The sequence below is a fragment of the Harmonia axyridis genome, chromosome 5 (genome assembly GCF_914767665.1).
Source record: "Harmonia axyridis chromosome 5, icHarAxyr1.1, whole genome shotgun sequence".
In the NCBI taxonomy this organism is placed as follows: Eukaryota; Metazoa; Arthropoda; class Insecta; order Coleoptera; family Coccinellidae; genus Harmonia; species Harmonia axyridis.
The window spans coordinates 34775748-34791932 of NC_059505.1; the positions used below are offsets into that span (position 1 = coordinate 34775748).

Genomic DNA, 16185 nt, shown 5'->3' on the forward strand with positions numbered 1-16185 from the left:
ACTAATGATCACAGGTTCTCAACGGAGAATTGTGCGAAATTTCATTTCTGTGGTTGCATCACATTGAATTTGATATATGAAAACAAAAAAAAACTATATTCGTTTTGTTTGAATGATCTGATAAAATTTGAAGAACGGGTAGTATTTGAGAAAATTATTTTTTTCAACAATTTGAATGTTCGATATTCTTTTGAGTGATGGCACTGAATCGGTTAGTATATTCGATAAAGCCCTTTAAGATGTCAATATTGGCGAATTCAAAGTAAAATTATCGATGAGGAATTGATATATCCCGAATGATTGACTGGAATAATTCATTGCTATTAGTTGAAACCGCCAAAATGTTAAATTTTTACATGTGAAAAAAATAATCAATGTAATTTTGACGTGATTGGGTGAAATTGTTTTGGAATGATACAAAGCTAGATTGATTATTAGAACTTTCAAAAATTTACTACCAAATATGTACTACTAAATTTGTACAGAAAAGCCCGTCAGGCTCCTGGCTCAGTAGAATTTTTCATTCAGATCAATATTTGAAAACTCTTCATTTAGTTATTATGTCTTTGAATATCTAATTTCGATAGCTTGACACCGATGACATCTAATTTTCAAGGGCTCCAATGGTTTTCGAAATCACCTGGAACCCCAATACTTTTTTCAAACTCACACCCTTCTTCACTGCAGCGAAGCAATTCATTATTGATCCGTTTGTGTTACAATTTCAGGGATATTCATTTGAGTAGCAATTCGTCAAAATAAGATTTCATTGAACTCCAATGATTCAAATAATTTTCCAAACTCTTCAACTAAATGTCGACATAAAGGATTCCATCACAGATCGACCAACTTTCCACAAAAAAACCCTGGAACACATAAAATCAGTTGGAACTAAGCAACACACGTATTTTCCATCGAGTTCGTTCACCAATCGCGATTTACATAACACACAGATGCAGTTCAGACGCTAATAACAAGAATTGCGAAACTTTCACCGAAAAGACTGTCTTGAATAGGATCTTAAAAAGTTACTTCACAGTCAACATGGAAACTCCAGTGTTACAGCACCCTGTTATGCATTCATTACAGTATAAAACATAACAACAACACCCCAAACATGTGCAGTACTTTGAGGTGTCTCGAGCAGCCAAGAAATGCTAAACGGATTACGTGTGTGAGATAACCAAGTTGCCTTCCTCATATCCGGACTCTTTAACGGTCAATTTACTGTTAGCTGAAAGCCACTCTTCGACATCTCATAACCTCGAAATAATCCGATCGAGTCTAGAATTGCGTGCCAGGGAAATTGGTTTAGGAGTTTCCTTTTTGATTCGATTTACCTGTGATAATGTTCGAGTTTTCTAAGTGGATATGTCTGACGTCGATTGTGTCTCTTGTGGTCCTCGGGTCCAGAGGTCAGAGGCAATACAGAGATGTGATGCCGATTGAAGAGAAGAGGATATTCGAAGGCGCTGAAGATAGACAAGGTAAGAGGAATTGGATTGAAGGGAGAGATGGAGATAGGTTGGGTGGTTGAGTTTTTCCTTGTTTAGCTTGTGTAGGTTGGTGGTTTAGAGAGAAAACAAGCAAACTTTTCTATATTCTGAAATTTGTGAATTTTATAGTTCGTTTATTTTGTCCGCGACTTTTTCCAATAAGGTTAGTTTTGTTTACCTTCATTCGATTTCGATTGGACGAAACTTAAATGTTACTTGCTCCAAGCTGAGCTTGTCTTGCCTGGGAAAACAGCAAAAAATGCGATCAATGAAAACGAAGATTAGCTTTGCATATACAGACACACTAAAGTTGAAAACCATGTTGGACATGTCTACATACAAATTTTATTTCCAATAAACTGCTCGAAAACATGAAGTTTTTAGCAAGAAAGCAGATCTTTGCATACTTCATGTGCAAAATACTTTTATGACGAAATTTTGTTATCCTGGTAATTTCCAAACTACGTACTAGATCGATATGAAATTCTTCACTTAGATGTGGAATAACAATTTCAAAGTTTATCGAATATTCTATGAAGAAAGAAGAACAGCCAAAATATCCAATATTTTCTATAGATAACGGATCCGATTGAGTTGAAATTCTGCGTGTGAATATGATATAATAATTTAACAGTTGGTGAAAATTTTTCGTTTCAATTTATAACTTTAGAATTCGTCTAATACACGTATTTTTATTCAAACGGTACAACAACAAAAAAAAAGAATCGAATAAACCTGCAATTGCATTTTCTGCTTTTTCTTCCTTACTTGTGAGGGAATGTTTTTTTTTATATTCTAATCATCATCAAAACAACTGATAAGTTTGACCAATGAAAATGAATTGAACTGTAAGTAAGTGTTATGATAAGCTATGCCTCATATAATTCAATCTCAATAATGTTCAATTATTGAATTCAATCAATTCAGGTCACTTCCAAGATTATAATATATAAAATGCTTCTAAATTTTTTATAATAGAATACACAAAAGATATATGCAGATCTCAGTCATTTGAGATGAACCGGGGGACTGTACTGCAAGAAAAATAATTCTCAAGTGGGCTTGGTCATGGTCAATTCTTCGTATTTCTATATTAATTTTCATTCTATCGAAAAAAATCAAACAAATGTTATACCTGAATCAGAAACGACTGAATAGAGAGATTACTATTAATTCTACTCAGTCAGATGCTTTCTGTTCATAGAATATCAGATGAAACGGATTAATTCCATTTAATAATCAAACTAAAGTTTACATACATCGGCAGTGTATATCCATTATTTTCCTGCAATACACTCCATCCAATAGAGCACACTTTGCTTTGCTTGTATGAATTCAATCCACACAACAGAGCATACATAATGGAAATGCTGATCAAAAGTCCCATCATACTTTAAGCTTTATCCAGCTGAAACAACAGTGAACAACGATAAGACTTGAGAGGTGTTACAGTTTTTAAAACTACATATGATGATTGGAAATGTAGCTGAGTATGTATGACGTGCAGGACTGTATTATATAATATTATGGAGCTTTATTAACTCTGTCTCATCATCAGGAACGATGAGAATTGGCTTATTTAATTACAAAATCCTCTGATTGAATTGTATCGTGATACTGTCACATCAGTTATCCATAAACCCTTTCGATTTTCGTACATGGCCAAGGTCATCGTAGGTCATGACATTAGAGTAGTCATAATTAACAATTTGCAGAAGGTGCTGGATCAGCATGAATTTCGAAACAGGAAAAAAACATAGAACACGTTTCAAGGCTTTTGGTGTTTCAAAAATTGTCCTATTCCTTTATATTTTTCTTAAATATTTTTTGATATCCTGGGACAAAATTTTCTATCAATATATTTGACATTAGTTTAAATACCCATCGTAAGTGGAAGCAAAACAGATAATTTGATTGTTCTGATGAGGTCTAAGGCCTTTCAGATGTTTAGAGATGAGGTGATTCATTATCATTATCTTGAGGAGAATCTAGTTTATGGATGGTTTACAGGTAGAAATCTTCTAGACTGGATTGGTCTAGGCACAGGACCAAATACTGATCCTTACCAAGCGAGGACGAACGCAAATTGTCTGAATGGAGACCTTGCAGAATGTTTCAAATCCAGGGCTCTTTCAACATTTGAAGAGTTCTTCAGTAATGTGAGTATAGCAACAGTAAAACATTCACGTTCAGTCAATGAAGTTATTTGTGATAGAAGAGAATAGCTTCCATCATGATGAAATATTCAAGTGTTTGAAACAAGATCCACAAATTTTTATGTTCATGATCTATTTATTTTATTTTCTCTCTTTCATTTTCTTACATTTTGTTTCTGAATTTTAACTTCTTCCTATTGAGTCCATACCCTCATTTAGTTTTGTTTTGAATCAAACATCTATATCTGTTAATATTCTTGAATAAACAAAAATATGAACCGCTAATTTACTACCAAAAAGGTAAATCTGCTCGCTTACTATAGTCTAACCTACTTCCACTGAACATTTCTCTAATCTTCTTTATCTTTTTTCTCTCGATATCAGCACAATAAACTTTTTGCAATAATCGGAATTAAGATCTTATATCTTTCCACAGAATCTGTACGACCTGAGTGACAATGCTAGAGTGAAAAAAATGCCTGTCTCACAACTGAGACAGCTCTCAGAAGAACGCTTCGAATTTTCAGAAGAACCAAGGTCAGAGGATTCTGAATGGGATCAACTAGTCAAATTTGCTTCAAGAAAGGTAACTATGGGATTACAAACACCTAGATATATTATGGTGAGATTGCAACATTGAAAGGTCTTCGAGATGCGTTTTGTTATAACTGTATCATAACTCCGAAGACCATCATAAATGATAAATGCTTGTTTGATAAAAAAGCTTTTGCATGATGAAAGTTTTTTTCACAAACCAATTGTACAATGCAAGGTGTTCTACAAGCTTCATTATAATCTTCGACAGATGATAGTTATGCTCATTCACGACATTTTTTTCCTATGAACATAAGATTGGTTTGTTTTCAGTTTCATGTTTGAATTAGAAGTCGATAGGATAACTAGAATTGTGTTGATGTTGAGTTGAACAATATGGAAAAAATAATAGATTTATTTCGCTTGTTATGTGATCTGAAGAGAGACGGTATCAACAACAATCATAATGAGTGGGCACTGCAAAAATCATAAGCTATTAAACCAAGACCATTTCAGCAACGTTTAAGAATCGTCAACGATTGGGGTTGGTTATTCAAAAATCATTTGATCCCAGTAGATATTAGAGCACAACGCTTTTGACTTCATTGATGATCTAGAGCTCAACATTGTTTGAAATACGTGGTATCAGCATGACATTGCACTACCACACAGAGAAAGATAAGTAGTTGTTTGGTTAAATTAAAATTTCTCAAATAAATGGATTTTCTAAGGGAGACTAATGCCATGTCCACCTTGTTCATAGGACGAAAGATTTAGAATAAGAACAGTTATCATCTGTAAAAGTTTGTCATAGCGCTTGCAGAACATCCTGTATAATGAGAATGCGTAGTCACTCGCATTTCTTTGAGTTGAAAAACTTCCTTCCTGACAAATCTTCAATGATTTTATGACATATTCGTATCCCAGAGCCAGATCTCTACAATTGAAATTATGCCCCACATTCAATTAAAACTTAGAAGAGTACAAAAGAAAACAACCATTATTATATCACGGTAATCACATTCGATGAAACAAAAACCTTTAAAATGCAAATAACATTGTCAAGGAAACTCAAAGAGAGTCAACCCTCCCTAATAAAATAAACTTGGCGAAGAATAATAAATACGTTTAAAACCCAACTTAAGATATACGAAACCGCCATCTTTGTGCAAGGGAAAACAGAATTTCGAAAAGTTCGACAACATAATGTTTCTTTTGGCCGAGAAAAGTTTTGCTCGCATAAACATGGAATTTTCATCGAAAAACTGTCCTGTTCGATTCGAGCGTAGCCCATATTATTTTCGCTATGTGCCTTTTTCGAGATCCTTCATCATTTGTCTTGTTATACATGCCAGAAAATGAGACGGTACATAAATCACCTTAGGCAATGCACATCTCAAATTCATAGCTCTTGAATTATTCGTTTCATGGGATGTAACAAGCAGTTTTATTGATGATTGGAAGCTGCGGAGATATATGGAGAAGGTGCAATAGTGTAGTATTTCATATTTCGTGGAATTATCAGTGCAGCACAATTTATGATATTTCAGGAATTTGTATCTCATACGGACTACTACAGAAAATATGGTTTCGTGCCAAACAATTTGAGCTCAGAAATGTCTTCGTTGCAAAAGTACCCCTCGGTTACTGCATTTTTTTATAGTTATCTCCTAAGAGAGTCAAATATCTGAAATGGAACAGATTAATGCGTATTGATAATGGTGCATCGGAATTTGTGGATTTTGTAAAAGACTCATTTGAAATTCTCTTTGCATGCTCTTTCGAATTGTGGACAAAAAATTCGCCAATTCATCTCACTCAAGTGCAAAGACTCGTTTTTCAAACCCATGACATTTTGTACACTGGTTTAGCTTGAAATTATACCCTCAATTCATATCGTACTATGCAATGACCATTCTACCGATTTTAATAATGGATTGTAGAAATTTTTAGAACGTATAGTAATACTCCACTCACTATATCAAATAAGTATTTTATCGAATAATCTAATTACCTACTTTTGTCATTTGAAAAAAGATGAAAAAAAAATAGAATTTCGTGTGCTGATAAAAAGGGATGACGGGAAAAATACAATTGAAGCAAAATCTTGGCTTCATGAAGAGTTTCCGGGGTCTGCACCAGGAAAATGGAAAATCAACAATCATTGATTGATATGCTGAGTTTAAACGTGGTGAAATGAGCACCGAAGACAGCGAACGCAGTGGACACCCAGAAGAGGCTGTCACTGACGAAAAAATTAAAAAAATTCACAAATTAATTTTGAATGACCGTAAAGTGAAGTTGATCAAGATAGCAGACATTGTGAAGATATCATCTGAACGTGTATATCATATCATTCACGAATATTTGTACATGAGAAAGCTGTGTGCAAAATGGGTGCCGCGCGAGCTCACAATCGATCAAAAGCAACAATGTGTTAATGATTCTGAGCAGTGTTTGAAGCTGTTTATGCGTAATAAACCTGAATTTTTGCGTCGATATGTGGCAATGGATGAAACATGGCTCCATAATTTGACTCCGGAGTCCAATCCACAGTCAGCTGAGTGGACTGCGCACGATGAACCGAATCCAAATCGAGGAAAAACACATCAGTCAGCTGGCAAGGTTATGGCACTCTTATTCTAGGATGCGCAAGGATTAAGGGCCAGACCATCAACAGCGTTCATTATATTGCGTTATTGGATCGTTTAAAGGATGAAATCGTTGAAAAACGACCCCATTGTTTCAACAAGACAATGCGCCGTGTCACAGATCAATGAAAGCAATGGCAAAATTGCTTGAATTGGGCTTCGAATTGCTTCTGCATCCACCGTATTTGCCAGATCTAGCCCCCAGCGACTTTTTCCTGTTTTCAGACCTCAAAAGAATGCTCGCTGGAAAGAAATTTAGCTACAATGAAGAAGTAATCGCCGAAACTAAGACAAATTTTGTAGCGAAAGACAAATCGTACAACAAAAATGGTATCGAAGGCAACTATGTTGAATAATAAAATCTAATTCTGCCAAAAAAAATTCACTATGGTAAACCAGGAACTTTTCAATTGGCCTGTTAACGTATGAAGGACAAATAAACATATTCACATCAATTTATACAAAAACACAAATATAATCACATTTGACTCATTTCAGCCCACAGAAAAGTACGTTCACTCACCAAAAACTCTTTCAATATTGCCGAGTTCATAACACAACCATAAAAATAAATGTTATTTCCTAAACATCGAAATATTCTGAAACCCATTAGGTAAACAGCATACCCGCCGTCTCTCAAGACCATCAGCATTGATCTCTTTTTCGATGCTACATTATAAAAAAAAAATCCTCCGATCTGTACCCGAAAAAAGCACGTTTCCATTACAGTTTTCCCATTCCAGGTGGAGAAGTTCGTGAAATCCACTGGACTTGAATTGGATTTCGACAGCGAAGTTACAGAGCAAGGACGGTACTCGCCTCGTTTTGTCGATGAAATTGTGGACGAGATAGATGTGATTGAAGACAAGAAGGATTCCATTTTCAGTGAGTATTGAAAACGCGGTATTTGTTCTCAGACATCCTCCATTGTAAGATCAACAAAGCCAGACGGTCTCGGTTCCAAACTACAATCTGAAACAATATCGCATATCTTTTCGCATCAGTAGATACATCTTTTATTGCTGCTGCATGAATTTCGGGAATATCATTCTGAAATTTTTACTTGGCAATCAGAATCTGGATGGAAAATTCTTTTCAAGTAATAATTATGCTAAGTTTATAGACGGAATGTGGGTACGATTGACCGCCTCGTTGATAATTCAAAAATATATCCCTCAGAGTGATGAACATAGATAGAGGAAGCAAACGTCATTTTCAGTAAGCAAATTTTGTCCCCAACATGAACTATCAAATTTGACAGGAAACGCTCGGTATGAAAACATATCAGTGATACGATATTTCACTCAATTCGCGAGTTTCTCCACAAAGAACGTACTTCTCATATCCTATAGTGAATCAACGTTTCATATTAACTCAAAATATATTGAAATGAATACCTTAATATATCAGAAATTCAGAAAACAAATTTCAAGCGCGCCAAACGGCGTGAAACAACCGATGATACTACGAGATCAAAAGTTGCCAAACCTTGGATTTCAGTAGGTAGATAGGTACAGAAAATAATGAATATTCTGCTTATTATAAATTCGACAATAAAAAAAAATATCGGATTCCAAATATTCAAATTTGCATATTTAATCAAGAATCACTGGAATAAATATATTTCATTCAATATAATATACATTCATAATGATATAGTAAAATTGTGAATTTGAAAATATATCACAATCCGACAACGTAATCTAACCATGTTGGAGACAGTAAAAATTGCGTATACTTCCTTTTTCTACGTATGTTTTCTACTCTAAGATAAATCCATTATATGTGAATACCAAAATTATTACATCAATGTGTTGAACAATTCACTATTTTATATTTCGTATCGGTAAACATATACTTCTTTAGTCTTAAAAAAAGTATATATAAAGAAGATATATTGAATAGTGAAGGTTTTGGCAATTTGATGTCATCAATTCGCTTTCACCAAGTAGGTAGAATCATTCAACTTTTATAATGTATCTATAATCATTCAATGATTAGAGTCAACATTTACCAAAAGATAAAATTTAAATCCCTTAAATTATTATTTTAAATGTAAATGTTGATTAGTATACCTATTTCACAGAAGAGTAAGAAACAATATTTATGAATATGAAGTTTGTAAATTCAGTAAGTTTTTTTGAGCTATAAGACACTGATGGGAACGAATTGTATTCAAACATATAGAAACGTACGTCTGTTTTTATGTTATTTCAGTTATTCAATTTATTGACCCTTTACTTAATTTTGTACAGTTTTGGATAATTTTTCTTCTGGTTGATTCTAATATTTTGTCAAATTGGAATTGTATTTCTAGACAAAAAGTATATCAAAAAGATGAATCTATATACTACTAGATCATACCACTAGTCGATAATATTATTTGTGAAGGATAGTAGGTATTTATTATCAAAATTGTGTCTTTCTGTTAATTTCAAAACTACAAATTTGATGAAAATCCGCATTTGATTGTGTATCTATTTCGGGAAAAATTTCATATTGATCAGATAACCAGAATCTTCTAAAATTCAAAAAGAATATGGCAAAAATTTTACCGAATATTTCCGTGACTACCAAACGGATTGAATTGATTATGGATTTTGACAAATAATTCCCAACTTTGCAAAATTTCAAGCTGAACACATAATCAGGATCATAGAAAAAACAAGAGGACTATTGGAAAAATAATTCCTGATATTTCACAGAAAGTGCTTGAGAAAATGAAAGTATACCTAACTCCATATATTTAATAGTAGTGGACAAAATATAATATAATTTTTGGGGATATAATTCTCAGAAAAAAATAAAAAGATAATGAACTAAAATGTATCATTATTCAATGTACATAGAATCATTTTTTTATGATTATAATGGTACAAAAAATAACAATTAATTTGATGATGTCCCACACCAAGTGCTAACTTCATCAGCCTGTCCTGTCAAATTCCATATGATGTAGACCTTTTAGTTTTTCGGCTAATTCATCCGGATGGGCAAAGAGTAGCCAGGCAATTTATCTATGACTTTTTCCGGATTAAGGGTGACATAGAAATATTTCGGCTTTGTCTGGATTGAACTCTCTAATGAAAGGACATCAATTTAGATCCAACATCTGAGTCCTTTCTATTCCTCTCGATCTATATATTTAATGAATCGATAAGGAAAGTAAGGATTGATGAGGGAATTTCCAGTTAATATAGTTTCCTTAGTTTATACAACTTTTTAAGATGAACATAACTCGACAGATCCTCAATTCTTTATTAAATATAATATGTTCAATAGCATGTTGAACTTCAAGATGATAAATGAGTTCTTTCTTTAATTTTGTCTCAAACAATAAGTACTATAAGTACACTGCATCCATTTGGATGAGAAATAAGCTATCTTAAAGAGCTTTATTTGATTCTAGTTTTAGTTCTCTAAGCATTGACCTCAATACCTCAATTATTTACTTGTATGATTTTCCAGGACGCAAACAATTGAAGAAACTCTTCATCCCTCTCCTGTTAGTGCTGAAGATATTCAAGCTGAAACTGCTCCTCTTCTTGCCCCTCATCCTAGGATTGGCCTCATTCAAGAAATTCCTCGGATTCCTTGCTATCCTCGTTCCTGGTGCCATAGCCTTCTTCAAATTCTGCAAACCCAACATTCATTCCAACTTCGGTGGACCTGGAAACTTCTACAGCGGTCCTCAGTACTCTCCTGCAGGCATAGCCTTCCAGTCGCACCAATCTGAATACCCTGGATCGTTTTACGGAGGCCATAATGGTGGAGGAGTTCACTTCAGAGATGACAACCAAGCTCAGCAACTGGCTTACAATGGTTGGAATCAGTATAGAAGCGGGAGTTCTGATATAGAGGCTGAGACTACTTCTAAGAAATCGATTCTTCCTGATTCTTAATCATGGAGGTCGAAAATAGACTGTACATACTCATTTTATATGCTGTATATATTTATTTTGTATTTAAGTCAATTTGTGTCATGATGTGTCTTTCATTATTTCGTCTTGAGATTATTGAACTAGTTATAATATAATTACTTTAAAGTGAATTTCGTTTCGAATTAGCCTACCTATGTGAAAAATTGATTGAGCTATTAAGATAAATATAGTCGGTAAATTCATAGGTCTGATAAATCAACATAGTACATAGATCCATAGAGTTGGTGGATGCTTTGCAATGCGAATCTTGAGAATTTGCTTTTCGGCAATTAAGTTATGATTTCGAACCCTAACAAATGAATTCTTAAGGAAGGATAAAATTGTATCGTTTTTTTAAGATGGCCATCTTGAAGAAATAAGTAATCTATGAAGTTATTTATATTTGTTACTGCTTATTTTAAGCTACCATATTATCATTCTAAGCAAAGATATCATTACTTCACATTTTCCAGAGTTTAACTAATGCAACTACCATTTGGCGTCAATGATGTTTTTGGGACATTTTTTGCTGCAAAATTTGAAACAGATTTTTATCTAGTGTTTGAAATCAGTTATTTTTATCGTTTTATTCTATAAACTTTTATGCACTTATCAGGTTATCACGATTTTTGTTCAACATTTAGTCAAGTTAGAAAAAATGGGGAATTGTTCAACATTTAGTCAAGTTAGAAAAAATGGGGAATTCTCCATGAAAAACAAAACGATAAATCAAACTACTACTCTGGAAAGATTTGGGAATTTTTTACATCTTCCTGATTCATGAAGAACTATTTCTGATAAACTAAATCTATTTCATGGTACCAAATTATTAACCTATGCACATTTTTAGAGTTCGTTCTCCATACTGATGATGTCATTCAGCAGATGAATTGCGTCATGTATTCCATAATAATTTAATTTCGGGGATAAATTTTGAAAATGAAGAGACCAGCAAGTTCATACTTCCAACCTGTGTCCCAGAAAACTGAATACAATATATTGAAGCGAAATTCTACAATATTCGAAAACGTAGATTGACTTCAATTGAAGTCAATTGGCCAAGTTTTCTGTAATCTCCTTCTGTTCAAAAGGTTTTCTGCTAGTTGATTTATGAAGCTGTTTTCATGCCCTTTCAGTTTTTGTTGATAATAATAATAATAACAACAGTACTTTATTGCATATGCAATTGGCCATCGACCAAGGGTCCTTCAGCCTGTATTCCAACAATTTCTGGTACATTCAATTTTTTTAAGGTAAGAGGTTATTAAGTTATTAATTTCATGTTTTCATATCGAACTTTTGATTTTTTGCTATTAGTGGGAGTTCTGGATGTTTCCTCTTAGATATTTTCCTTCTGCCTTCCTGGTATTGGGAAATCACTTCATCCAACTGAAGTAACCTATTAAGGAATGCCTTATTCACTCTGTTCATTCTTATCTCAATAGGTTCTATTCTGGTATCTGGTAAGTAGACTGTTTGGAGGATTATGAAGTGGATATTTTTCTGATCGTCTTTTGATTTTATCATTAATGAAGGGGAGTTTCAAATCATTATGTATGGTCAAATTGGAAACGTATCATTTTGGATTGCAATATCTGTATTATTTGAATTTTTGTGGTCTTGGCACATCCCTAGAATTCAATGTCATATGTCCATATTGGTTTAACTATGGTTTTATAAATCAGTACCTTGTTTTGGAGGGATAGCTTGAATTTTCTGTCTATTAGCCAGTACATCGTTCGGAATTTGATATTTATTTGGTCCTTTTTAGCTTGAATGTGCTGCTTCCAGTTGAGGCGTTGGTTTGAGGGGATTCCTAGGTATTTGGCTTCCGTTTTAACCAGGATTTGATTTTCATTTATTTTAACTGGTGGACATGTGTTCTGTTTGTTGGTAAAATTTACTTAGACTGATTTTGTTTCATTGATGGTTAGACGTCATTTTCGATCCCATTTCTCCAGTTTATTCAGATGTTCTTGGAGCTTTTCGAATGCTATAGGCTTATAAGCATCTGCATCATCTGCAAATGATGCTATTGTAGTGTTCTGATTCTCTAGAATGTCGGATGTATACACTGTGTCCGTAAAGTATGGAACAAAATCATTTCTTGCTAAACAGACCATTTTAAGAAATAATCCTGAAACACGTTGATTTTTTATTTTAATTTACCGTATTTCAAAATAATAATCTAATATATAGGGTGAATTACTTTCGAGAAATGGCGTCACCTTAATTTTTTTTGGAAGGAACACCTCCATTTTGTCTCAATTTTCCGATTACTCTAGCTGAGCTGGTTCCAAAAATGTAACTCATGTTGATTCCAATTGGTGCAGGGTGCACAAAAATACAATAGTTTTGTGTGTGCTCAAAAAGTAACACGTAACATTCTTTATTAGTTAAATTAACAATATTATCAAAAATACTTATTGTCTAGCGGCAATTGGTTTGAATGTAACACCCTGTAGTTTGTTACATTCTTAGATCAATAAAAATCAGCTTTTTTAAACATGTTTGGTACTTATGGTCTAGCGGACAGAATATGAAAGAAATTATTTTTTATCAATTTAAAAAAAACATACTAGTCTAGTTTTTTGTGAAATGTCATTATTTGTTTATTGCCGCTGGACAATAAGTATTTTTCATAATATTGTTAATTTAACTAATAAAGAATGTTACGCGTTACTTTATGAGCACACAAAAAACTATTGTAATTTTGTCCACCCTGTATACCAATTGGAATCAACATGTCATCAATTTTTGGAATCAGCTCAGCTAGAGTAATCGGAAAATTGAGACAAAATGGGGGTGTTCCATTTAAAAAAAATGACGGTGACGTCATTACTCGAAAGTAATTCACCCTATATATTAGATTCTTATTTTAAAATGCGGTAAATTAAAATAAAAAATCGACGTGTTTCAGGATTATTTCTAAAAATGATCTGTTCAGCTAAAAATGAATTTGTTTCATACTTTGCGGACACAGTGTATATGAGATAAAACAGTGGACCAGTATATTTTCCTGTGGTACTCCTGATTTTATTTCAGTTGGTTCAGTTGTTTCACAGCAAAATATCGATTGGTGATATATGATTTTAGAATTGAGTCGTATGGTAGAGGAAGAAGATTTTTCAAATTGTAGAGTAGGCCATTTATGCCAAACCTTGACGAACGCTTGGGATGAATCCAGGAATATATCAGAAACGTAGATTTTACAAGATTCTTATTTGATCATAAGAATCAGAATAAATTATGCTATGGACTACATTTCGTTGACGATCTTCTCCAGTGGAAATCTCGATAACCAACCGCCTGTTGCATATTTTCCCCCGAGTACGTAGCCTAGAAAAAAAAATGCTAAAAACCACATCCCGATTCTTGAATTATGACTTTTATCCATCTTCGGAGCCGACACGAGTTCGCCAAAAACCATCACGGGGTTTTATGGTATTATAAACGTTTTATTGCCGAATTCGGTTAGGATAAAAGCCTTTTACACCTGTACTCAGTAGTGTAGGTTTGAATTATCAACCTTCATCTGGACCATTTGCCGAACGCCTAGAGGCCAACAAACGATAAGCGGGAAACGCTGCTTTCCATTTACGATATTTTCGAAATTCCCTTTTCATACGATTTTTCTCCGTGTCGTAAAGTGATATTACTGGCTTCATAATATGAATACTTGGGTTTTATGAGCGCGTTGTTCAACAGTAGAAATAACGTGGAATCCCATATTATTGGAGTATTTTCAACGTTGCTTTGTGGCGGCTTATGTGTCATTAGATCATGTTGAGTATCGAACTGAATTTTAAGCGCATGTTTTAAATGAGAGGGTGGTAATTTAGAATTTATAATATTTTACCCGAATCCTATTTTGAATCGAATGAAATTTGAAATCAAATGTATCTCCAGAATTTGTAATCTGAGAGTAAATAATGTGTTGTGGCTCTTTGCTAGGCCGACAGATGGCGTCGAAGGTTAAGCAATTCTAGGAAGAACAACACCGCTTAGGACATAAACCTAACCGTTCTACGCCAAACTCATGCTAAGGAGTTGAAGATGTATATGGCAGGGACCATTTAGTTGCTTACTACGATAGAAGTTGGTCGAGACTGCTCCACCAATCACAGTGGAACAGCTGTTTTGGTGTCAAAGTTTTTTGAGCTGAATCTATATCACTTTGATGTCCTCAAATTTTTGTCCATGTTTTCTCTCTGAGGTCAATCTTTACTAACCCAGTTGTGCGTTTTTCCCTACTATCCCAGAGGCACAAGAAACACGGATATTTCGTATAACCACTTTGCTGCCCAAGAAGTTTACCATTTCTAAGTTTACACAAATCATCCATTGATGATCGTGATACTTTATCTTCTGCTACTCCAAAGCTATAGTATTAATAAATATATAACAATATTAGAACTCTCATAAATGAATATACTGAATGAAACACTTGCAAATTTGTCCACAATGCAAAGAATAATAAATCGATTACTTGAAAACAGTTGTCTATGATTTATGAATTCTTCTTGAATGGCATATTGTTGAAAGTAGGTATCTCCCCATTCTATGTTCCATGTTGATTATATTGCAGCAAAAATCCATATTAAAAATTCCGTGAACGAAAACCAAGTTCACCAAACTCCCAAAATCTCTCCTAATCTTTAGCTAGGTGTCGAAAATATTCTTAAAATGAAGTTATTACTAATACTGGGTGGTCTTCTTTCTATGTCACCCGGCATACAAAAACCCCAATTAGAAATTCCATCAACAAGTGAAAGCCTGTTGAATATTCACGAAGAAATTGAAGATACACCGTGATCGTCACGGATACATCCCAACATGTGTCGAAGTTGGTGACCAACTCGATACATTATGTAAAATAATTTGAATAAATTTTAGTTTCGCATGGATTTGATATCCGATAGACAGTGAACATGTTCTCGTGAGGGAAGTTGTACGCATCAAATTATGTGTTTCAATTTGAATTTCAAATCAGGGATTGATTTGTGTTGGTATGTTATGCCGAAATTTATTATATTTGGGAATTCATAGTATTATCTAGGGAGACGTGGGATATAACCCGAATAAATGTGGTTAATTAGGCTTGAAACAAATAAGGGTAAATAACTCATGAATTAAATGATAGGGTTTGAATACAGAGTGAGTAGCTAACTCGGAAACTCGATAGTTTAAGGTTATATTGATTGTGATGCAAGTCGACACCAATAAAATAGCATTATCACGTGATTCTATGTTTTTATGACCACTTCGAACGCAATATCATTCATCACTTCTTTTCAAATAAATTTCTCAATTAAATAAAATAACAGTCAAAAATAATAACTTCAAGATGAAAAGGAATCCATTACTTTTCCAATATATGATTTTAGTTACCTGTATCTCAAGTTATATGATTCCGATCGTGTTCCAC

The 16185-nt window shown here is 33.8% G+C and overlaps 1 protein-coding gene across 1 annotated transcript; it reads left to right on the plus strand.

The window, feature by feature from the left end:
• The first annotated feature begins 945 nt into the window (after positions 1-945).
• LOC123680344 lies at positions 946-10888 on the plus strand. Its single transcript, XM_045618190.1, has 5 exons — positions 946-1487; positions 3507-3655; positions 4089-4238; positions 7581-7722; positions 10306-10888. The coding sequence occupies exons 1-5, from the start codon at positions 1349-1351 to the stop codon at positions 10737-10739; spliced, it is 1014 nt and encodes a 337-aa protein (XP_045474146.1). The 5' UTR covers positions 946-1348; the 3' UTR covers positions 10740-10888.
• Positions 10889-16185: the final 5297 nt, after the last annotated feature.